The following is a 21,757-nucleotide window of genomic DNA, read 5'->3' as shown; positions in this document are numbered from 1 at the left end:
ACATTTTTTTTTCTACGTAACCAATACACTCACTTTTCACTACTTGAAAATATATTTACACAAACATACACAAATTACACAGACGCGCTGACTCACAAATACCGGCTCATGTTTGGAGTCTATTCATACAACGGACTAAGCGGAGGGACGCGCTGCGCGCTCTCCGGTATACCTGCGTGATGCGCAGCTGTTAAACCGATTGTGACTCTGTTAATACTTCGAATTTCGGTTTGTAACTTTAAGGACATATTTTTCAGATGTATTACTATTGATTTATGAAAAAATATCGATTTTTTTCAACTTTTACATCAGACTCTCTCCTTAAGTAGACGAGAAGCTGCGTTAGTGACACGGATACTCTCTGGGCACAATATTCTCAATTATTATCTACATTTTTGGGCCTTAGTGCAATAGGCCCTACTGCAAAATATGTGATTGCTCGGCATTTGCCGGGGCAAGATTTGTACTGCTAGGTTCAGCTTTTTTAAAGCCTCAGAAGATAAGCAGTCTCTTGGTCAGGGACTTTTTTCTCTTCTGGAAAAGGGTTGGTTTGAAATAAAGGATTTATCGGGGAAATACAATGTGAGATACATTTTGCATGCCGTAGACGGAGTTTTGTTTCTGAGAACCGTTCCCGTGTCTTTCTATAATTATTATTAATATTATTATTAATTATTATTATTCTCATTATCATTATTGTCGTTAGCATTATCATCATTATCATTATCGTCATTATCATTATCATTATCGTCATTATCATTATCGTCATTATGATTATTGTCATTATCATTATCGTCATTATCATTATCGTCATTATCATTATTGTCATTATCATTATTGTCATCATTATTGCCATTATCATTATTATCATTACCGGTATTGTCATTATCATTATTGTCATTATCATTATTGTCATTATCATTATCGTTATTATTATTATTATTATTATTATTATTATTATTATTATTATTATTATTATTATTATTATTATTATTATTATTATTATTATTATTATTATTAAATACAAACTCAAGTTATTGATTAAGCCTACTAGAAATTCGATTGTTTTATATATTATTAAAATAAGTACAATGTATAGTAAAAAAAAGAATGATATAATTGTTAAAAACTTATCTGTAAAAAAAATAACAAAGGGCGCATAAAATTTTTTTATGTAATATAGTTTTATTTTATATTTGAATCAAAAAACTGTTGTACAAAACAGTTGTTTTTATTTTTTACAAAAAACTAGTAATATTAAAAAATTGTACGCCAATTAATAAAAACTTATACTATAAAATTTATTTATTATTATTTCTAATACATTAAAAAGATGCTATATTTAAATTGCAATGTCTTTTAAAATATTTTTAACTATAAAAAAATTTTTAATTAAGAAAACTTGGCGCTGCTAAACATATGCTAATTAAATTAATATACTCATTACAATTTTAAATTAAAGTTATAAAGTTTTTGTAAAACCACCTTTCAAAGCCGAAAGGCAAGAAATAAATAAATATCTATCTAACTAAATGGAAATTCGAAAAAGCTAATCTATTAATCAATGATATTATTTTAATTTAAAATAATAACATACCGTCTTTAAAATGGAAATTAGCTAAAGTAATCGAAACACAGATCGTAAAATGTGTCATTATATTGAAAACAGCAAGCGGAATATGTAAAAGAACAATCAACAAATTATGTAAGCTGCCAACAACTGACTTATTGATAGTATGCGATGTGTAGGCATTAATTGAAATTAATTGGTGGGCGTGATGTATACAATTGAGGTATATTGTATTACAAGCAAAGGTGCGATCTATATCGATATATGTAAGACGATCACCTAAGCATTCGCGCAAGCGTATAGATATTGTAAATGGGGAAAACCCTCAAGTAGTGATTCGAAAGATAGCGATTGATGACACGAAAATTGAGACGAGTTCGATTCCAAGTTCGGTCGAAATATAAGTGCCATTACAATTTCGATCGAAACTACAAGTCCGATTAATGAGAGTGATTACGAATACAATCATAGATACAATCTAGTGTGTGATCATAACCATTTATATATTATTTTTATCAATTCAACCAATAACATGTGTTTTTTAAACGCTTTTTTTTAATTATAAAACAAAAAAAAATAATTGATATTTAGATTTTGAAAAATTTACTTTTCTTATTTAAATATAAATAAAAATATAAGTATGTAAAATTTCAAAATAATATGTAAAATTTTTTTTATAAATTTCTCAAGACAAGCTAATTTTTTACGTGCTTTAGATTAGAATACCTTTTCATTTGAAAAAAATTTGAATAATCTTCTAAAAAATTGAATTTTCTTTAATTACCTTTTATAGGTCTACTGGGAGTCGGGACTGGGTTACAATTTGGCGTACGATTCTTCGAGGATGTTCCGGGAATTGGCTTACCCGAATCCTGATATACACACCAGCAATAACCGGAATAGCATTGAACTCGATGATATCTTCCATCAGATGTACATTGTGGTATGTAAAATTTTTCTTGTGAATTTTGCTTTTGATCTTCCAATACTGATCGTCTATCTGACATGCAATCATTTGCTGCAAAAAAATTAATAAATATAGTTTAATAAACAAAAACTTTTTATGTCCAAATTAGACATAGAAATGTTTCTTTTGAAGGTGGCAGACACAGACAAAACCATATCATATGTGTAGGTGCTGTTAATAAATACGTTTTCCAGAAAATATTCAAATGACAAATATTCTAAACACGTGGATGTCTGGAATTAAATTCAAAATCTGCCGAAGGATCTATCGGATCATAAAGAACGATCCTTCAATTAACTCTTCGGATGAGTCTTATAATATAACCACGGTCACAATATACGTGTATACAGTGTCTCATTTTAATCCATCACCCCTTTTATTTCCGTAGAGTAAGTTTGAATTAAAAATATGTTAGACAAAATTTGTAGAGTTTAAAGGGGGCCAATATAGACGATCTTATTAGATTTTGAGTTAGGTCTGAAAAGTACTCACCCCCGATTTTTTTGAAACTCAGTATTCTTACGTATTTTGATGCGCTGATTACGAATATCATAGTGAAAATTGGCGATTTGATTTTCATGGTGAAAACCATAAAAAATCCATAAAAATTATAGTTTTTTACGCTTATCTCAAGAAATACGGAAAATCATGATAAATGTTTTAGATAAAAGTTTTAGATCTCACAAAGATAAACATTTTATGTCCTATTCATTTTTACCGTACGAGTGATAGTTTTCGACATCTACTTTGCAATACATATACGATTCTACATGGGTTTGCAACTTTCCACGTAAAGCGAGGTTCCACGCAAATCTATTTGTCTAGTTTTTTGGTAGTGGAGCCCCCCGCTCCAGGAAGACGGGACCCATTGTTTCCAAGCATACACTTTTCCATGAGAGGCGAGAGGACTCACAGTAAAAAAGCTCCCCGGTTTGTGAGAGGCGAAGGGACTCAGTAAAAAAGCATCCCGGTTTCTGAGAGGCGAGGGGACTCACAGTTAAAAAGCATCCCGGTTTGTGAGAAGCGAGGCGACTCACGGTAAAAAAGCACTCCAGTTTGTGAGAGGCGGGGGAACTCACAGTTAAAGAGCACTCTAAAGTTAGGATTTTTGTGTTAATGCTATTACTGTTTTTATACTCCATTTCCTCGAAAACTATTATTCGTACGGTGAAAATATATACAACCTAAAATATTTATCTCTGTGAGATCTAAAACTTTTGTCTAAAACATATTTATCGTGATTTTTCGTATTTACTGAGATAAACATAACAAACTATAATTTTTATGGGTTTTTCATGGATGTAAAAAAACAAATAATTGCTTAAAAAAAACATTGTAGATAATTACATTTTTTTTCTTAAAAACAATTATTTTCTTTATACCAATTGATTCATCCTATTATTCTGTATATAAAAGTATTACGATAAGATTATCGAAAATTAAATATTTTACGAGATATTTTATATTTTATAATATATCAAAATATGTCAGGATTAAGATATAAAATAACTCGAAAAATACTTAATAAAAAAGTACCTTATTATAATGTTTTCGAAAAGTAAGCTACATGAATATATAATAAAAATGGGAGTTCCCATTTAAGATCGTCTATTGGCTCCCTTTGAACCCTACAACTTTGAACTTCTAAACATATTTTTAATTCGACCTTACTCAACAAAAATAAAAGGAGTGATAGATTAAATTGGGACACTCTGTACATATTATGTATGCGCGCGCGCGCACGTGTGTGTGTGTGTGTGTGTGTATTGTGATGTGATATTTTTCATCGTCCGTCACAAAGGCCGAAAGGTCCGACTGTGGACGGTTTTCTGGGGGGGTGCTCTCATGTTGACCCGTGCGAGAGATCGAACATCATCGCGCGTATTCAGAAAACATATTTAACACATCCACATATAAAAATAAGAAGGAAAAAAATTCGTAAGGTATGGGATCGAACCCTAGTCTCCAGCGTGAAAGTCCAGGAGCTTTTCGTTGTGCCGCTACGAATCATTAGAAGCGGTCTTAATAAGAGTATTTACATGCGCGTATATTTGCGTTAAATTTTATGAATTCTTTTTTTCTGCAAATTCCGAGAAGCGTATCAAATGGTTTTACAACGAAACTTTATTGGACGAAAATTACTTATAAAAATTTTTTTATTAAAATTGATGAGCCAGAATATATTTAAATACAAATTTTCTTGTAAATACAAATAAAACTTACCGTCACCTTCTTCCTTAGTATCTGGTAGATTGCTGTTAAACGTCGGCAGAGGATGAATAGTTGGACTACTTTTCAAAACTGTAAAAAGATGCATTAATTTGTTATAATGTTCATTCTTTCTGCATTTTATAGATAGAAAAAAAATCGGTTTTTCTCAAAATCTTAAGACATTAAATAGAATATTAATTTGCCACGAAAAACTTGAATATATGAGTTAAATTGGGTTTCGCCGCATAATAGCAAGGAAAGGTACACATTTATATAACAATGTTATATTATCATAATATTATGTTACATACATTACTGTTGTAATGTTGCAAAATAATATTCTCTAGTATCATACAGAGTGTCCGGTAATTTTTGACACACCCGAAGAGTGAAGATAGATTGGGTCAAAGTAAAAAGAAAAATCCTGTACCATTTTTTTTATAACGCTTAATAAAGGAGTTATTATTGAGCAAAGTCTGGCCAATCAGCGCCGACCTTTAACCGGGCGCACGTCGGTGAACTGCGCGCCTGGTAGTATAGTATGCAGCGCACACTTCACGGCGTGCACATCGGACACATGTCCAATCGGACACAATCCCGATCGGACACAGGCTCGATCGGACACAGACTCGATTAGACAGTTCCGATCAGACACATACTGTTGCAATCGGACATAGTCCCAATCGGACACAGGCTCGATCGGACACCGACCCAGTCGGACACAGTTCCGATCGGACACATATGGTTGCAATCGGACACCATTCCGATCGGATACAGGCCCGATTGGACACAGCCCTGATCGGACACAACCCCGATCAAACATAGTATATCAGAAATATATAAATTTGGGTTAGATTATATCTTCCGGAAGTGGAGCCTCCCCGTAGAGTGGAACATATTGTCTCCACGCATATACTTTTTAATGCGAAATAAGGTTCCACATAGATTTACAACTTTCCACGCGAAGCGAGGTTCAACGCAAACTTATGTGTCTAATTTTTTGATAGTGAAGCCCCCCATAGGGGGGGGGGGGGATCCACTGTGTTCACGCATACATTTTCCCATCCACACAACAATTGTAAGCTGAACCTAGCTTCGCGATGGGGACTGTGTCCGATCGGGATGGTATCCAATCGAGCCTGTGTCCGATCAGGCCTGTGTCCGATCGGGCCTGTGTCCGATTGCAATTATATGTGTCCGATCGGAATTGTGTCCGATTGGGTCTATGTCCGATCAAGCCTGTGTTCGATTGAGAATGTGTCCGATTGCAACAGTATGTGTCCGATTGGAACTGTGTTCAATCGGATCTGTGTCCAATCGAGTCTGTGTCCGATTGGGTCTATGTCCGATTGGGAAATGTTGTCGTGTCTGATTGGTAATATGCGCAATCAAGACTCATTCCACCGATATGCGCCCGACTAAATGTTGGCGCTGATTGGCCAGACTTTACTCAATAATAATTAAGCAATAATAATAATACTTTATTAAGCGTTATAAAAAAATGGTTCAAGACTTTTCAACTAAGTTTGAGCTAATCTATCTTCATATTTCGGGTATGTCAAAAATTATCAGACACTCTGTATAGATAATTTGAGTTATATCAGAAATATATATATATAATTATCCTTTTTATTTAATAATTAAAAAGTACTTATTTTTTTCAAAGAGCTTTTCGATTTTAATTTGCAATTACTTTTTTAAATATATATTTTAATAATGTCAAAAAGATGTATTAATCATAAATATTATATTATCAAATAAATATTATCTATATTTTAGCATTAAATCGAAAAAGACGATATTATTTGTAATAAAGAATTAATATTTATATAAATGTAAAATTTGGTTTAGAGAAATTACATGCATTATTCGCTATTATGTATGTATGTATATACGTACTGTCCACCCGAATGAAAAAGACATGCGTGTAAGAGACATGTATGTATAGAACTTACGAGTAAAATCATTCGCGAGGCAAGCACCCCATTCCTGCCTGGACAGCTTTAAGTCTCGATTTAGGTCGCACGTACGAGCGAATGTTCGTGCGCATTTTTTCGGTCTCACTGCTTTTTTAGCGAGCCTTCTAAGCTCCTTGTACTCTGTCGCATCTAAGTAACCATTTCCGTCTTTGTCTAGAATTCCAAATTTCCATGACAGCACCCGTTCGACATTTTTATCACCTATTAATAGAAGATTAACGCATATCTTAACAGTCTTTAATATATATAGATTGCGTTTCGATCACTGCCAGTACTGAAAATATATAGCTTACGCGCGCACGTGTGTGTGTATGTCACATACATTATTTTCAGTACTGGCAGTGAATATCGGAACACAGCCTTAGTCTTAAAAAATTAAATATGCTAACTTTATCAATTATTTTTAAGGATATAAAATATATTTCTTTTAAAAAAAAAAAAAAAAGTAAACCCAGATGCAATGATCTTGCTATCGATCCCGTTAGTGACTGTAAAGAATTTTGTGCTTTTATTATATTCTTACTATTCTTATTACGCTTTATTAGTTTTTTGACATTTCTATCACCACACATTATAGATAAAAAAAAAATTTTTTTAAGTCCTTTGTCTTTCTACATGTTTTTGGGAATACGATGCGATAGTTGACGGTTTATATCACAGGACAAAACAAAATAATTTTCTTTAGCTAGATCTTTTTACTTATTACCTATTACTAATTATTTGATTATGCTACTTATCATATTTATTTTATTTAATTTTTAATTTACAGAATAAAGAGGATTTAAACCAGAATCTAACTAACATGTATGTTTTATTATATATTATGATATTTTATGAAGTGTTTTATTTTATATATCAAAATATTTCAGATTAAGATATAAATAACTTAAAAAGTACTTAATGAAAAAATACTTTATTATAGTGTTTTGGAAAGCTCTCGATGTCAGCTACAAGAATACTAAATAAAAAATGGAGGTTTCCATTTAAGATTTTAAAGTTGACCTTTACATGACCTTCAAATGATTTTCCAAGGTCAAATCATTGTCACCATCTTATGGCCCCCTTGAAGCTACACAACTTTTGTTTGAAACATTTTTCGATTTAACGCAGTGTTTCTGAGATATTTGAGTGGGTCCTTTAAAATGGGATACCCTGTATATTTGAACTCAAATTATATTGTTTTATTTATTTACATATTTTAGAAAAATCTCTTATTTTAAAAATATTTTTGATTAAATATTATAATGTTTATTAGAATAAAATATACAAAACTCTATAAAAGAGAATAAAAATTTATGAATACTTTTTTATGATTGTATATTGGAGAATTTTTATCAATATTTTCTTATAAAAACACCTGTTTACTTAAAAATTAACTTTAGTTAATCCTTTTGATTTCTCTTTCTGTTTAACCAGATTATTATTTGAATTAGGTTATTGTTTTGGAGCAATTTTATATTACTTACCATCAATGGATATATTAATCCGTCTATATTCAATTTTGAAATTTTCAATGAGATTTTCATTGAATTTAGACTTTTCCGTTCGATCGCAAGTATTACGATGTCTGTTGCTACTATACTGCCTCCGCTGTTTTCTTGGTGAATGGCGCGTTAGACCGTTCCTAGTAGAAGCAGGAGATTTGGAGTCGAATCTCAAACATCTTGGTTTTTGGTGTCTTACTGATGTATCGGGTAACGGCCGACCTTGCGGTGTTACACACCAACAATACCCAGTCTCTATGTGACATTGAATCGGTGCATATGTCCCATCGTGTTGACAGATAAGCCGTGCGCCCAGTCGAGTTGTTAGTCTTGCTGAGAAGCATGCTGGTGTTTCTAAATATAAGTCAACAATATCATTCGTCAAATTTAACTTTCAATTATTGTGTAAAGGAGAGAGAGAGAGAGAGAAAGAGAATTCAAAATAATTGTCAAAATGGGGTGTAACACGTAATGATACTTTTGAATTTAATGTTTTTTATATACATAATAAAAGCATTCGCGCACGTATGCACACACACACGCACATACGTGCGCGCACGCACGCACGCACACGCACATACAGGCGCGCGTACGCACGCACACACACACATACCCACACAGGGGTACGTTCCAAAACTTATTCTTAGTCAACCTCAGAAGTTTGAGACATTAAAAGGATGTGGTAAACCAGAGTAACAATTATTTTGGAACGGTCTTGACGATACAACAGTGGCCTAGTTCACACACACACACATACCGATATACTTTAATACATACTTAATCCCATACAGCATTAAAGCTTGCAACAACATTGCTGCAACATTGTAATATTGCATATTGCATTTTAATGTTGCAGAAATATTGCAAAGACATTATTTTACAATATAACTTTAGCAATGTTACAGCAACATTCCGAAAATATTACAAAAAAAGTATTCAATAATCGCTAGTTCATTCGTTTACCACTAAGCGGCGCATGTTGCGCTATCTATTCCGCATTTAATTTTTAATCATGATGATTATATAAAGTTTACAAAGAGCGGCTAGTAAGATTAAAAAGATATAATAACTATTTTTGTTAATTTAAGTATGATATGACCCTAATACAGAGGCTCAGACATTGGATTAAGAATTCTTTTAATAGTTTCCATTCTTATATAAAATCAAAAATTTGATAATAATTTTCTAATATGCAAGATACTTCAAATTTTAATAAATAAATTTTGAGATTATATAAAGACAAGAAAGATGTGAAAAAACTCGTTGTATGCGTAAATTCACCACAATCTTTTTGCATCCGGATATCTGAATATTTCGGATATAAAGAAATTGTGAATTTACGCAATTGCAAATTGAATTTTTTCTTATTTCTCTTAGATATTCTCTGTCACTGAAGGAAGTCGAATGTGTACTGAAAAATTTGTTGCTGCAATGTTATTGCAATCTTGCGGTGCTGTATGAGATACTATACTGACCAATCACAACCATTTCATTTTTTAAAGGAATGGCTATGACTAGTCAGCATAGTACTTAATATGTATTAAAGTAAATCGGTATAAATTAGGCCAATATTATTATTATAATATTATAATATTATAAATTTTTATAATAAAATTAAGATATTATATTAATTATGTATTTTATACTATATTATTATTCGATAATATTAATTAATATTGTTTAAGTAGACATATATTAAAAATTCTTCAGACTAACTGAAATACACTTAGCCTGGGTCTACAATAGGTATAAAGTCTTTAGGCTTTATAGAAGTATATCGATCGAAAGCTTTAAATCGTGAGCTTTAAGAGCTGGAATCTGGCTAGCTCGCTTAAAGCTTAGAGATTAGAGCTTCAAGCAGTGCGGGAAACATTTCTGAATAGAAATTATATCATATTTTAGGAATTAGAGCAGAAGGCTAAAAACTTACTACATCTATTGTAGACTCAGCCTTTGTATTTTTCCCGCGCTTTGTCTTGGTAACCATCACAACCTATCGATTTTGGAAGATCATAAAAGTCATCTTCGTGGTCGACCAACGAAACGTTTTAGAACGGTGATATAGGATTAACGCACAGTCGTACCGAAGGTTTTGGAACGATGTATAGTAACCAAAGTAAGCTTCTGAAACGCATTCTAGAGAGAATTTGTTTGCATTAACTGACAACTTGCCAATGATATTGATCTTGACATATGTTATAAGAGTAACGATGTTAATTAATGTTTACTTTGTTTTAATTGAACGGTTTCATCCCACTCGGCATGTAATATTTCTGATACATTGCTGCAATATTCCATTTGAAATATTACACCTTTCAATAATATTACAGAAATATTTTAGAAACATATCCCAAGTAGCAAACTGACGTCATAATGACGGTAAATTGTGGTCACAAAATAACCACTTAGACATTCTAAGTTAGGTCTTATGAGACCCGAAAATGATATCGATATATCATATCCACGAGACGTCATTTTCTGATGTTTGTTTGACGGCAAAACTAAAATCAATTACAGTAATAATATATAACAATACATATGTGATATATCCCAGTAAGCAATTTGATAACAAATTGTTGCCAAATTGGCATCAAATTCGCTCAAAACTTGGTAACAAATCCAGTGCCATCTGTGTCCGCATTAAGCTTGTGTTTTGGTGACAAAGCTTGTTGACATAACTTGACAGCAAATTGACGGCAAAAACCGAGCAAAGCTTGACATGACTTGCCATCAAATTGATGGCAAAAATCGAGCAAAATCTGTGCAAGACAATCTGATAGCAGATTGTCAGCAAAAACCGAACAAATTCTGCAGCTTTTGGCCATTCATATAAAAGTATATATTTAAATAGATTTAAAGCCTTAACCCTAAGTAACAAAATGATGATAAGTTTTGGTCATAAAATGACCATTAGATAATTAGACATTATATAAAATCATATATTAATATGTTAAAACATATAGATAAATTCAAATAACTTCATTTATAAAATTAAAGATCTTTTTGGACAGAAATTGTTTGAATAAGTGAAAATTGAACTATTTATCTGTCCGATTTGCAAAAAATCAATTCAATATCTGAATTTCCTGTATAAGAATTGTGTCAAAAATTGAACTGATAGAAGTATATATATTATAATATTATTAGCATTTTGTAGGCTTTATATACACTCATGATAAGAATTTGAATACGAGTATAGATAATGAATAACGCGCCGCATAGCGATAAGCGACTGAACTATTTTATAATACTTTGTAATAAGCTGCAGATTTTGTTTGGTTTTTGCTGCCAATTTGCCATCAGATTGCGCACTCTAGATCCTGCTCAGTTTTTGCCGACAATCTGGTGTCAGTCATGTCAGCAAGCTTTGCTCGGTTTCTGCCGCCAATTTGCTGTGTAGTTATGTTAGCAAGCTTTGCTTGATTCTTGCCCGCAATCTGCCAGCTTAATCGGTAATAACAACTCTTGTACCAAATTTGTAGCCTTTTTGCTGACAATAATTTGTAGCAAGCACTTGGCAATATCTGTTAGAACAGACCTGGCTGACTGGGATATTATAGATAAATTTAAAGGTAAATACCCAGCAAACACATTTTTATAACTATGTTATAACGGTTACATAACTCAGTGTAACCGAATATAACAAGTAATATTACAAGATTGTAACATGTAATACACTCATTCCTTGTAATTTCCCACTCAAGGAAGCAACAATGTTATATAACAGTTATATAGTTAATTGTAACAGTTATATAATATTATATTATTGATACATTAAGAACATAACTGTAATAAAATTAAGATATAACATGTTATTGCTACTGATTTGATATTTATATAATTTTGTTATATGAATGTTACATCATAATTTTTAAATGTTTTTGAATATACATTTAACCCATACAACACAAGAAGGTGCAGAAACATTACATAAATATGTATTTATAATAATATAGTGTATATAGATATTTTTCATTTTAACATATATATGCTTTCTAAAGTTTGCAGTTACAAATATTACTTTATATATATGTATATACATTATATGACAAAAACATTTGATAATATATAATTAAATAAATAATAAAATAATTTAATTTAAATAATTTAATTCACAAAATACAAAATTTTATTTATATAGATATTAGAACTCTATTTTAATCTTAAATAGACAATAAACGAATGATTTTGACTTTTCGAACATTTATCTGCACGATTTCTAAACAATCAGTCCAATATCTGAATTCCCTATGTTGGAATTACATCAGAAATTGAACTGATCGAAATAATTACATTTTATACCTTCTGCCAATTGATCTTTGCAAGCTTTATATGATCCTTATGACTTGTGACGACTTTTATCTCCGTCTCGCGGCCGAACGATAGACGCGTCAATCGTTTCAATCTTCTCGTCGCGCGGATGTACGTTGCGCCGACAAAGAGAAGCTAATTCGCCGAATGGAAGACATCGGATAGTCGCTGACAAAGAGTGAGAACGGGATGTTAGGAGTTCCGCGCCTACCGTGATGATATCCGAGAGATAATCGCGAAAATCGAACTTGGACGCCAGATACGATCTTTCACGCATCAATTCGCGAGAGTCGCGAGAAAACGCTTACAAAATACGCTCACTATTTCGAAACGTGAATCTATATCGCCAACTTCACACTTCGAAGTTACGCGATTCACACTCCCTCAATTCGCGATATAATCGCGAATGAAAGTCGCACCGAATGTGCCCTCAAAGTCTAAACGCAGAGATTCGCAAAAGAAATACTAAAGTAATATAACGAAATGACGCGACTCACACTCACACTCAAACGACCAACACACGACATGAACGAGACTTAAAGGCTAAACATGCGAGAACCAACGCAATTACAATATGCGGAATCCAAATCTCCAGAGAAACGACACACGGTTATTAAAACGCGAGGTAATGTCTCGATCCGCGGAAACCGATACTCTCGAGGCTCCGGGGCTTGACTCGCTTGACGACGTGGCCGTGACGCGAAAATCTACACTAAAAAATCGGGCGTAGCCCGTATACTAAAGTACGAATTCACGGCGACGACGACAGAACGAAACGATTCCGGACGCGATCGCGGGTGGCGAATATGGCGGAAGATAACCTCATCGGAACCCTTCCTCTCCGAGTGGCTGCACGGGGTCGGTGACGTCGACGTCCTCTCGTCCGGGTCCGTCCTTCGATCGAATCCTCCTCGCCGCAACACTCTCGAAATTGCTCTCGCCAAAAACGGTCCTTTCGCTCACGCTAGAGTTATTAGCTTGTAACACTTTATGTGGGCCACTCTGTATACTGAGCCGCACTTTACGAGATCTTAATAAGAGTCGTAACAAATCCTATCAAACTTATGAATCAAACAAATCTTCAAATATGACCAAATAGAGTCAAGGATTGGTATGATACTAGCTTTGTTAAGTTTGTTTGTTTATTGGTCTTTTTTAGATCAAAGAATTTAATCACTTTGTCCAATTGACCCCCTCCCCACCACAGTAAAATAAAAGATTAAATATTTTCAAATTAGAAGCTATTTGTAAACTTTCGCATCCTACATTTAAAATTTTTGGATTTGTCACTCAAATTTTTAAGCTTTAATTCCTTAGAAAATCGGAAAAACCACTTTATACATCCTCAAAAAATAAAAAAGAATTGTACTTGAAAAGTGATAAATCTATTATTTTTTAGTTAATTATTTTTTTCCGAATAAGTAAAATACGTGTTAAGTATTTTTGAACTGCAAGCTCTTGGTAGGGATACCACCCTATATATTCTGGACAAGAATGAATTAAACATAAAACACTATATATTGTATTGGTTATGCATGAGATGCGTGTACTGATGTGTGTAAGCGTGTGTATAGTGTGTGTACGGCCAATCTCAGAAAAGCTTGTGATTGGTTAAGAGGCCACTAAGCTAAGATGATTTAACAAATATGATAAATATACACATAAGGTCACTCTCATCGATTTTATCGTTATTTAGATATGTTGTAGGGGAAGTTGTTTTGAGTAATTCCCCGAAAAATCAAGTAGGGAACGGCATTGGTTTAGGAGATATAACAAAAAGTTTGACAATTTTGATGCTTTTCTTTAGGTGTTATGAACTGATATCAGGAAGTTTGTGTACGCCGTAGTAATATATTTGTCATCTTCCAACTTCCAACTACAAAAAATTGTTGATTATATTTAAAGGTTTTTGAAAGAAAGTTCTTCCATATATAGTTTATATGGTAGATATTAAAGAAGTTTCTTTAAATCGTGCTAAGATAATATTAGTAGGAATAAAGTTTCTGTACCTAAAAACTAATCTGAAAGCTTTAAATTACGGTTTATTGTTAGTGTTAAAGTGATCTGTTTAAATAGTCCGTGAAAAGGGAAGCCTTCATACTCAATTCTGGAGCAAATCAAAGAAATATAATTTAGTCAGAAGGATCAGTAGATTAACTTTCCCATCAGGTATCTCTTATATATTTAATGGTTTTTAGAGGATTTCGGTAGACATTCCAAATATGTTGAAGTTATAGAGTCCAATTTAAAGTAGAAATGTAAAATTAATTCCAAAAAATGTTATCTTTAGAGATATAAAAATGCATGAATCACTAAGGAAGAATAATATTTAAGTTCTCATTTAGTCTGTTTTCATACAAAAACATACAGAATTTGGTCTTAATCGTGAATAACTCTGATTATAAATTTTCGAGTATTATTTTGGCCTTGTAGATAACATCTTCTACTAATTCAATTTGTCTAGAATCAAGCGTAATGAAGAGAAAATTGCGACATCGTCAGCATATTAAAGAATTTTACAGATTATGTCTTCTACGTTATTTAAACCTAATACATAAATAGTGTATAGAATGGGACTTAATAGGCTTCCTTGAGAAAGACCTGTTTAAATCTATAGAACTTCATCTACTTTTCAAAATCTATAGTATACTTAAGAATATGAAACCAAATATATATATGTATCGAAATATCCTTAAGTTTATACATATATACTACACACACACACACACACACACACACACACACGCACGCACGCACGCACGCACGCACGCGCACACAAAGGGTATCCGACAAGTAAGTGACCAACCAAAAGGTGAAGGTAGATTGGGTCAAATTGAAAAGAAGAGTCCTGTACCATTTTGCGATTTTCATAATAATTATTGAGAAATTAATTTTAAAACATTGACCAATTCGCGCAAGTATTGCCGCGCGATGAACAAGGATGGCCTGATATGGATGGCATTGATATTTGGTTACTAAGCGCGAGAATCCATCGTTATGTACCCGCTCGTACATAACTATTGTCATTTGTAAAGCACTCCTCCCAAAACTTTGTCACGCGCCTACTTTTGAGTTGTCTCTTCTCGCTGCGCGCTTATATTCACGAATTGGTCGATCTTTTCTAATTAATTTCTCAATAATTATTACCAAAATCGCAAAATGATACAGGATTTTTCTTTTCAGTTTCACCCGATCTACCTTTACTTTTCGGTTGATCATTTACTTGTCGGACATCCTATATATATAAATATAATTATGTTGAGCTAAATACTTTTGTGCACGCATAGGATGTAACTGCAATATATAAATCCAGATAGCCAATTCTTTGTGAGGTTACTATCATATTGCCAACAATTGTCAATTTAAACATTATTGGGTGCGTGTGTGTATGTGTGTTTGTGTGTGTGCGTGCGTGCGTGCGTACGTACGTGTAATATATATGTATAAACTTAAGGATATTTCGAAGAAATTTTAATTTAATGAGAATATATGTAGGCGTTGATCATATAAGATATGATATTGTAGGAATTTAGTGCTGCTTTAAATGCATTAAATATAATAATATATATAAGATCATTAAATTATGTATATACAGGATTTACTTCTATGAAGTAATACTAAGAATTAAAGATGATATGATGATACTTGGCCCAATTTAGACGATTACAGGTTAGACTTTTAAGGTATTTATATGTGCATATAGCTAAGGATATTGGCCTCATTTTTTCTTGATCTGTTTTTGGAATAAAACATATTAGGAACCTTCTCTACTTTGAAAAAAATATTTAAAAGATCGGTTATAATTAAAGCCTGATCTGATTGAGGAAGTGAACAAAAGATTTTATAATCAAGTCCGTCGATACTTGGACTAGATTTAATCTTTAAATTATTAATAACAAATTCTAAGTTATATATCGAAAAAGAAATTTTTAGGAAAGAATCAAATGAGTGAATACTTAGGATCAAGGTTCAGTAATAACCCATAGTGGATACAATTCCAAAATTAAGTTTCTTTCTTTTTTTCGTTTAGTTTGTTTTGGGTACTGTACATATTTGTCGTTTCATGAAAGTTCCACCTATTTTTGAAATCTTTAGTGTTCCATATTTTAGTAGAATAAATGTATTTTCTTAATCATTCATGGAAGATATAAAATGAGTTCTTTTTAATTTTTCTTAAACCTGAGCAAGTTTTTACTTTACATTTTTTAAACATATAAGCGATTAATAAAGTATAAAACACTAATTTTAAATTTCGCGGACTATTAAGAATCAGACGCAGAAAGGTAGTACGTTAGTTTTAAAGAAAATTAATTGTTTAGCGTAGATGAGAATAGTATCGATATTTTGCCTACGCTTCTTTAAAGAGATAAGATGGATTATTAAAATTAAATCTCTATTTAAAATTTATTTATATTTGGTATAGGACCAAAAAAAATTCGTGTTCCCTATGCACAATTAATCAGTTTTAGAGAAAAAATAAGGTTTGAAATTAAAGCACTATCATACTACGTCTGGCTCTTATTAGCCCCGAAAATTTAACATTTTTCAAGTTTATAACATTTTCTCAATTTGAAACTTAGTTTTTCTCAAATTTTCAAGTTTGACATTGTTTAAAAGATTTAATTAAAATAAAGATAAAACTAAAATTTCTAAATAATTCTTTCTAAATACTTCTTTCAAAGTACTTATTTTATTTGAATTAATTTGTTACAATTGTTATTCCATCATGGGTAAGGAGAAAGACATTTTCAAAGGAATTTAGCATAGACTTTCTCAGAGTGTCATTTGTCCGAAGTAGCATTTCTTGTCTGAGTCCAGAATAATATTCGTGTATCCATTAAGTCTGAAAGTAGCATCAAAAAAGTTTTTTGGAAAATTGATCATTAAATATAAATTCTTCGACGTTTGTTTGGAAAAGAGACTAGTTTGTTTTATTTGAGTACACTTTAGAAACTCGATTAAATAATAAATACAAGGTACACTCTGGAAAAACCATGCTATTGTGATAGGGAAGTGGGGAAGTTCCTACATATCTACACCGACTGAACATTCTAGATTCATACACATACAAGGATTAGAGAAGGTTAGGTCTATACATGATTCTGTCAATATTTACCGATTTGCAGAACGTAGAGCTACCCAAGCTTACATAGATCAGGCTAGAATCAAGCAGATCTTCCAAAAGACTACTTCTCTCTCCCTACCGGACAATTTTTATAATCTCTCCCACTTCGGTGGTGGGCATTAAAGTCACTTCCAATAATAATCTTATTCTGGAATAAAGAAGGATCTCCAATCTGCAGTTCCGATTCTCGGCCCAGCAAGAGCCCTGTAACAAGAAACAATAGTAATTCTGCCAGAAGTAGAGAAAATGTATAGCACACACAATTCTATGTGGCCATTACAAAAAAAGTATTATACATTTGTTTGATTTATGTTTAAATTGAGCGCCAGATTACAATAACGTCACCTATGATTAGAATTAACTATCAACCTCTTGGTTGATTGCTAGATTCTAGATACTCTCACACACTTTTTGCTTCAGCCTTGTAGTTGCGTGATATATACTTTATAGAATAAAATATTGCGTACATATTAAAAGAAGATTAAATTAATTCCCATATAAAGTTTGCTCTATCAATATTTTATTCCGGACTTAATTAAAATCACTCCCTTACATCTTCAGCAACCTATCTTTTCTAACTGTTTCAGAACCTTTAATAAATAACATTGGTCAAGAAAATGAGACCTTTTTTGCCTTAAGTCATTCCTAGTAAAGTTTTCAGCGCTAATTACAAATCTGGTCATAAAAATGGCGTGTTACGATAAGTTTTTGAGAAAATCTCAGTTAGAGGTGTTAAAATAGGTGTTTTTGATACTTTTATGTAAGTTATATCTTTCGATAGGAATGTGCTCCAGAAAACAGTGACAGCTCAAAATGAAGCTGAAGACTTATGCTTTATGATAAAATTGCCAGAAATCTCGAACAAGAAAGATTTTCCTGGACAAAAGTGGTCGAAACATAAGAAACATCATCTATTGCAGTGTCCCCTAATTATACATCTCTCTCCAATTGTCCGTTACTAAATTTTTTAAAGAAATTATTCTAATTGTGGGTCCATTCTTTATATCTGAACTGAACTGAATTGGCTGCATTCTTTTTTCAATGTGAAGAGGAAAAGATAAACTCTGAACTAAACTTTGCGGCCAATTTAGTTCATTGTCAGTTTAGGTATAAAGAACTGACTTCATGAAAGTCGATATGTATACGTTTGCCTAGTCACTCATCACAAATCACGTGTTAAAATTTCAAAATTGAAAATGGAGGATCCAAAATAGCGAATCAAATTTTTGAAAAAAATTGATTGTGTATTATTTCTTTTACAATTTTTCTCTACGCTTTCTTTCCTTTATCCTTTTCCCTACTCGCGGACGTCGTACCTCGTGCTATTTTTCTCCAACACTCATACAGACCCATTGCGCTATTTTTCTCTCACACCGATGCAGACTCCTTAGTATACAGTTGCGCCATACTTCACGCTATCTCTCTCTAATACTCATACCACGGTCGTACATACAGATCTGGAAACTCCCATGGTGGGCACTGATGCCAGTTTCGAGACGCTACCCGCTACCATAGCGTGTAAAGGGGATACGTCGCTGCCATCACGGAATGTAGAGACGACACTATACACGTTTTGTCATTTTTCAAACAACAAAAATTTTATTCACTTTTGTTAATGGCACGTTTTATTTTCACTATTCACTGCTGTTAATGGTCGTACAAGCTATTAAAAGCATCGTTCAAATTCAAAGCGGGGTTTAAAACAACATTCTTTATAACTAGCGATATATGCGGCCGATACAAAAACTACAGAAACCGTTGTCATTAAACGACGCATCCCCCCCACCAGTGATACCAGTTTCGAGACGCTGCCCGCTGCCATAACGTATAGAGGGGATACGCACACAAACGTGAACTGTGTACATGTAATGAGCAAAACGCTCTGCGCATAACATAAAAGTATTACGGTAAGATTATCGAAAACTAATATTTTACAAGATATTTTAATTTTTATATCAAAATATGTCAAATTAAAATATAAAATAACTCAAAAAGTACTTAATGAAAAAATACTTTATTATAGTGTTTTGAAAAGCTCTCGAGATAAAAATATACACTAAAAAATGAGGGGTTTCGTTAAAAATTTTAAAATTATCCCCCTCCCCCTTTAGAGAGGAAGCAATTTCATATTTACGTAGTTAGAAAGGCCCCTCGAAAACATGAAACTTTTTCATGAACAATTTTTTGATTTAACAAATATTTTTAGAGTTATTAGCTTGTAACATTTTATGTGGGCCACACTGTATATATATGTATACATACATATGCTACATACTAAGCCACACTTTACGAGATCCTAATTAGAGTCGTAACAAATCCTCTCAAACTTATGAATCAAACAAATCTTCAAATATGACCAAATAGAGTCAAGGATTGGTATGATGCTAACTTTGTTAAGTTTGTTTGTTTATTGGTCTTTTTTAGATCAAAGAATTTAATCATTTTGTCCAATTGACCCCCTCCCCACCACAGTAAAATAAAAGATTAAATATTTTAAAATTAGAAGCTATTTGTAAACTTTCGCATCCCACATTTAAAATTTTTGGTGAACAAATTAAAAACAGAGGATTAGAATTTTATACGTTTGTAAAAATTCTAATTTCAACGCAAATGAAAGAAAAAGCAACATTGAATATAAGAAATTATTTAGAATGAACAATTTTTTTAGATATCGAGAAAAATATATTAATTCTGTTCATAACAAGATAAATAGTGGCATAAAAGATGAAGAATATTATTATAATGTATTGATAATGAAATTTTTATAAAATAGAAAACTGGGACCAGATATAGTATGTGTGTTATGAAAATTTGTTTTTCTTAAAATCGGTAAAACGTTTTAATATTACCAAAATAAGAAATAAATTCAGTGACACAATGATGGTTAATAGATTTATTAACAAAATTGTTAATAACTCATCGAAATATGTCTGCAAGACATGTAAAAAATATATTTTATTAGGAAATGATGTTCTAAAAACAGCATCAAATGCAGATTTAAAATTTTCAAATGTGTCAAAAGTTGTAACAAACTTGACTGCAGTTGAAGAACGAATAGTGTCACCGTATATTCCATTCATGCAAATAAAAGCATTGCAACCGTATGCCATTAATCCTTAATTATCATTGAAAGGAAGTATAGTTAATATTTCAGTTGAAATTAATGAAATGGTAAATGTTTTACCTAAAAGTTTTGATTAAATGTCGACTATTCAAATAAAGTTGAAAAGACACATGGAGCACAAATCTGATTACATGTACGAAATCATAAAACCAGCAAAAATTTATGAAGCTTTAGAATACTTACAAAAGATACCTTTGTATATAAAAAAACAATATAAATATTGATAAATTTTTAAAAAAATCTAATAAGAACTTCAATGCTGAATTTGAAGCTATTGTCGATAATAATGATAAATGCGATAGTTTCAATAATATAAAAAATCCGTATGATGTAAAAAAGCACGACAATAAGTCAGATTCAGAAGAATCAGATTATTTTAAACCAATTGATGAAATTCTTATTATCGATAGGAATCAGAAAATATCTGAAAATATTAAAATCATAGTTCTAGGACAAGATAAATATTCAGTCTCTTGGCACTTAACGGAAAATATCGTTGAATTATGCTTTCCAAAAATTTTTAGAGGAGAAATTTTAGACAAGAAAAATAAATTGACGTATTCGCAATGAATTAAATTTGAATGCAGGCACAGAGATAGAAGATCATGTCAATCTACAAGAATTTTATTTATGGCTAAACAGAAATCGGAAATGTCAGTAATATCAAACATAAATATTTGCTTAAGAAGGGTAAAAAGAAATGATAACTTAACTGCGTTAAGAATTAAAAATCCGAAATTTTTGAACGATTCCATTCGTCATAACAGTGGATATAAATTTTTGAAACAAGTGCGATCGTCACCTTCGTATTGGAAAAATAAGAAAAAATATTTATTTAATATGATCAGACAATGTGGCATTCCGACATTGTTCATTACACTTTCCGCGTGTGAGCACAAAAACGCAGATTTATTAAAAATGAAATTATGAAGATAATAACAAACAATTTCGTCGTATTGATGTACTATTTATTAATGGTTTACATT

At 32.0% G+C, this 21,757-nt stretch overlaps 1 protein-coding gene across 1 annotated transcript in view; it reads right to left on the bottom strand.

The window, feature by feature from the left end:
* The window catches only part of Magu (SPARC related modular calcium binding-like protein magu), a 54,306-nt gene that overhangs the window by 13,656 nt on the left and 18,893 nt on the right, over window positions 1-21,757 (bottom strand). The window contains exons 3-6 of the mRNA XM_070306760.1: window positions 8,194-8,565; window positions 6,704-6,928; window positions 4,761-4,838; window positions 2,355-2,588 (exon numbers count right to left, since the gene is read on the bottom strand). Coding sequence (XP_070162861.1) covers window positions 2,355-2,588; window positions 4,761-4,838; window positions 6,704-6,928; window positions 8,194-8,565 — 909 coding nt within the window. The remainder of the gene's footprint in view (window positions 1-2,354; window positions 2,589-4,760; window positions 4,839-6,703; window positions 6,929-8,193; window positions 8,566-21,757) is intronic.

This window comes from Polyergus mexicanus, unplaced genomic scaffold, assembly GCF_030449975.1.
Source record: "Polyergus mexicanus isolate NDT 795.1 unplaced genomic scaffold, iyPolMexi1.0 SCAF_14, whole genome shotgun sequence".
NCBI classification, from domain to species: domain Eukaryota; kingdom Metazoa; phylum Arthropoda; class Insecta; order Hymenoptera; family Formicidae; genus Polyergus; species Polyergus mexicanus.
This window is presented reverse-complemented; position numbering and strand designations above follow the sequence as displayed.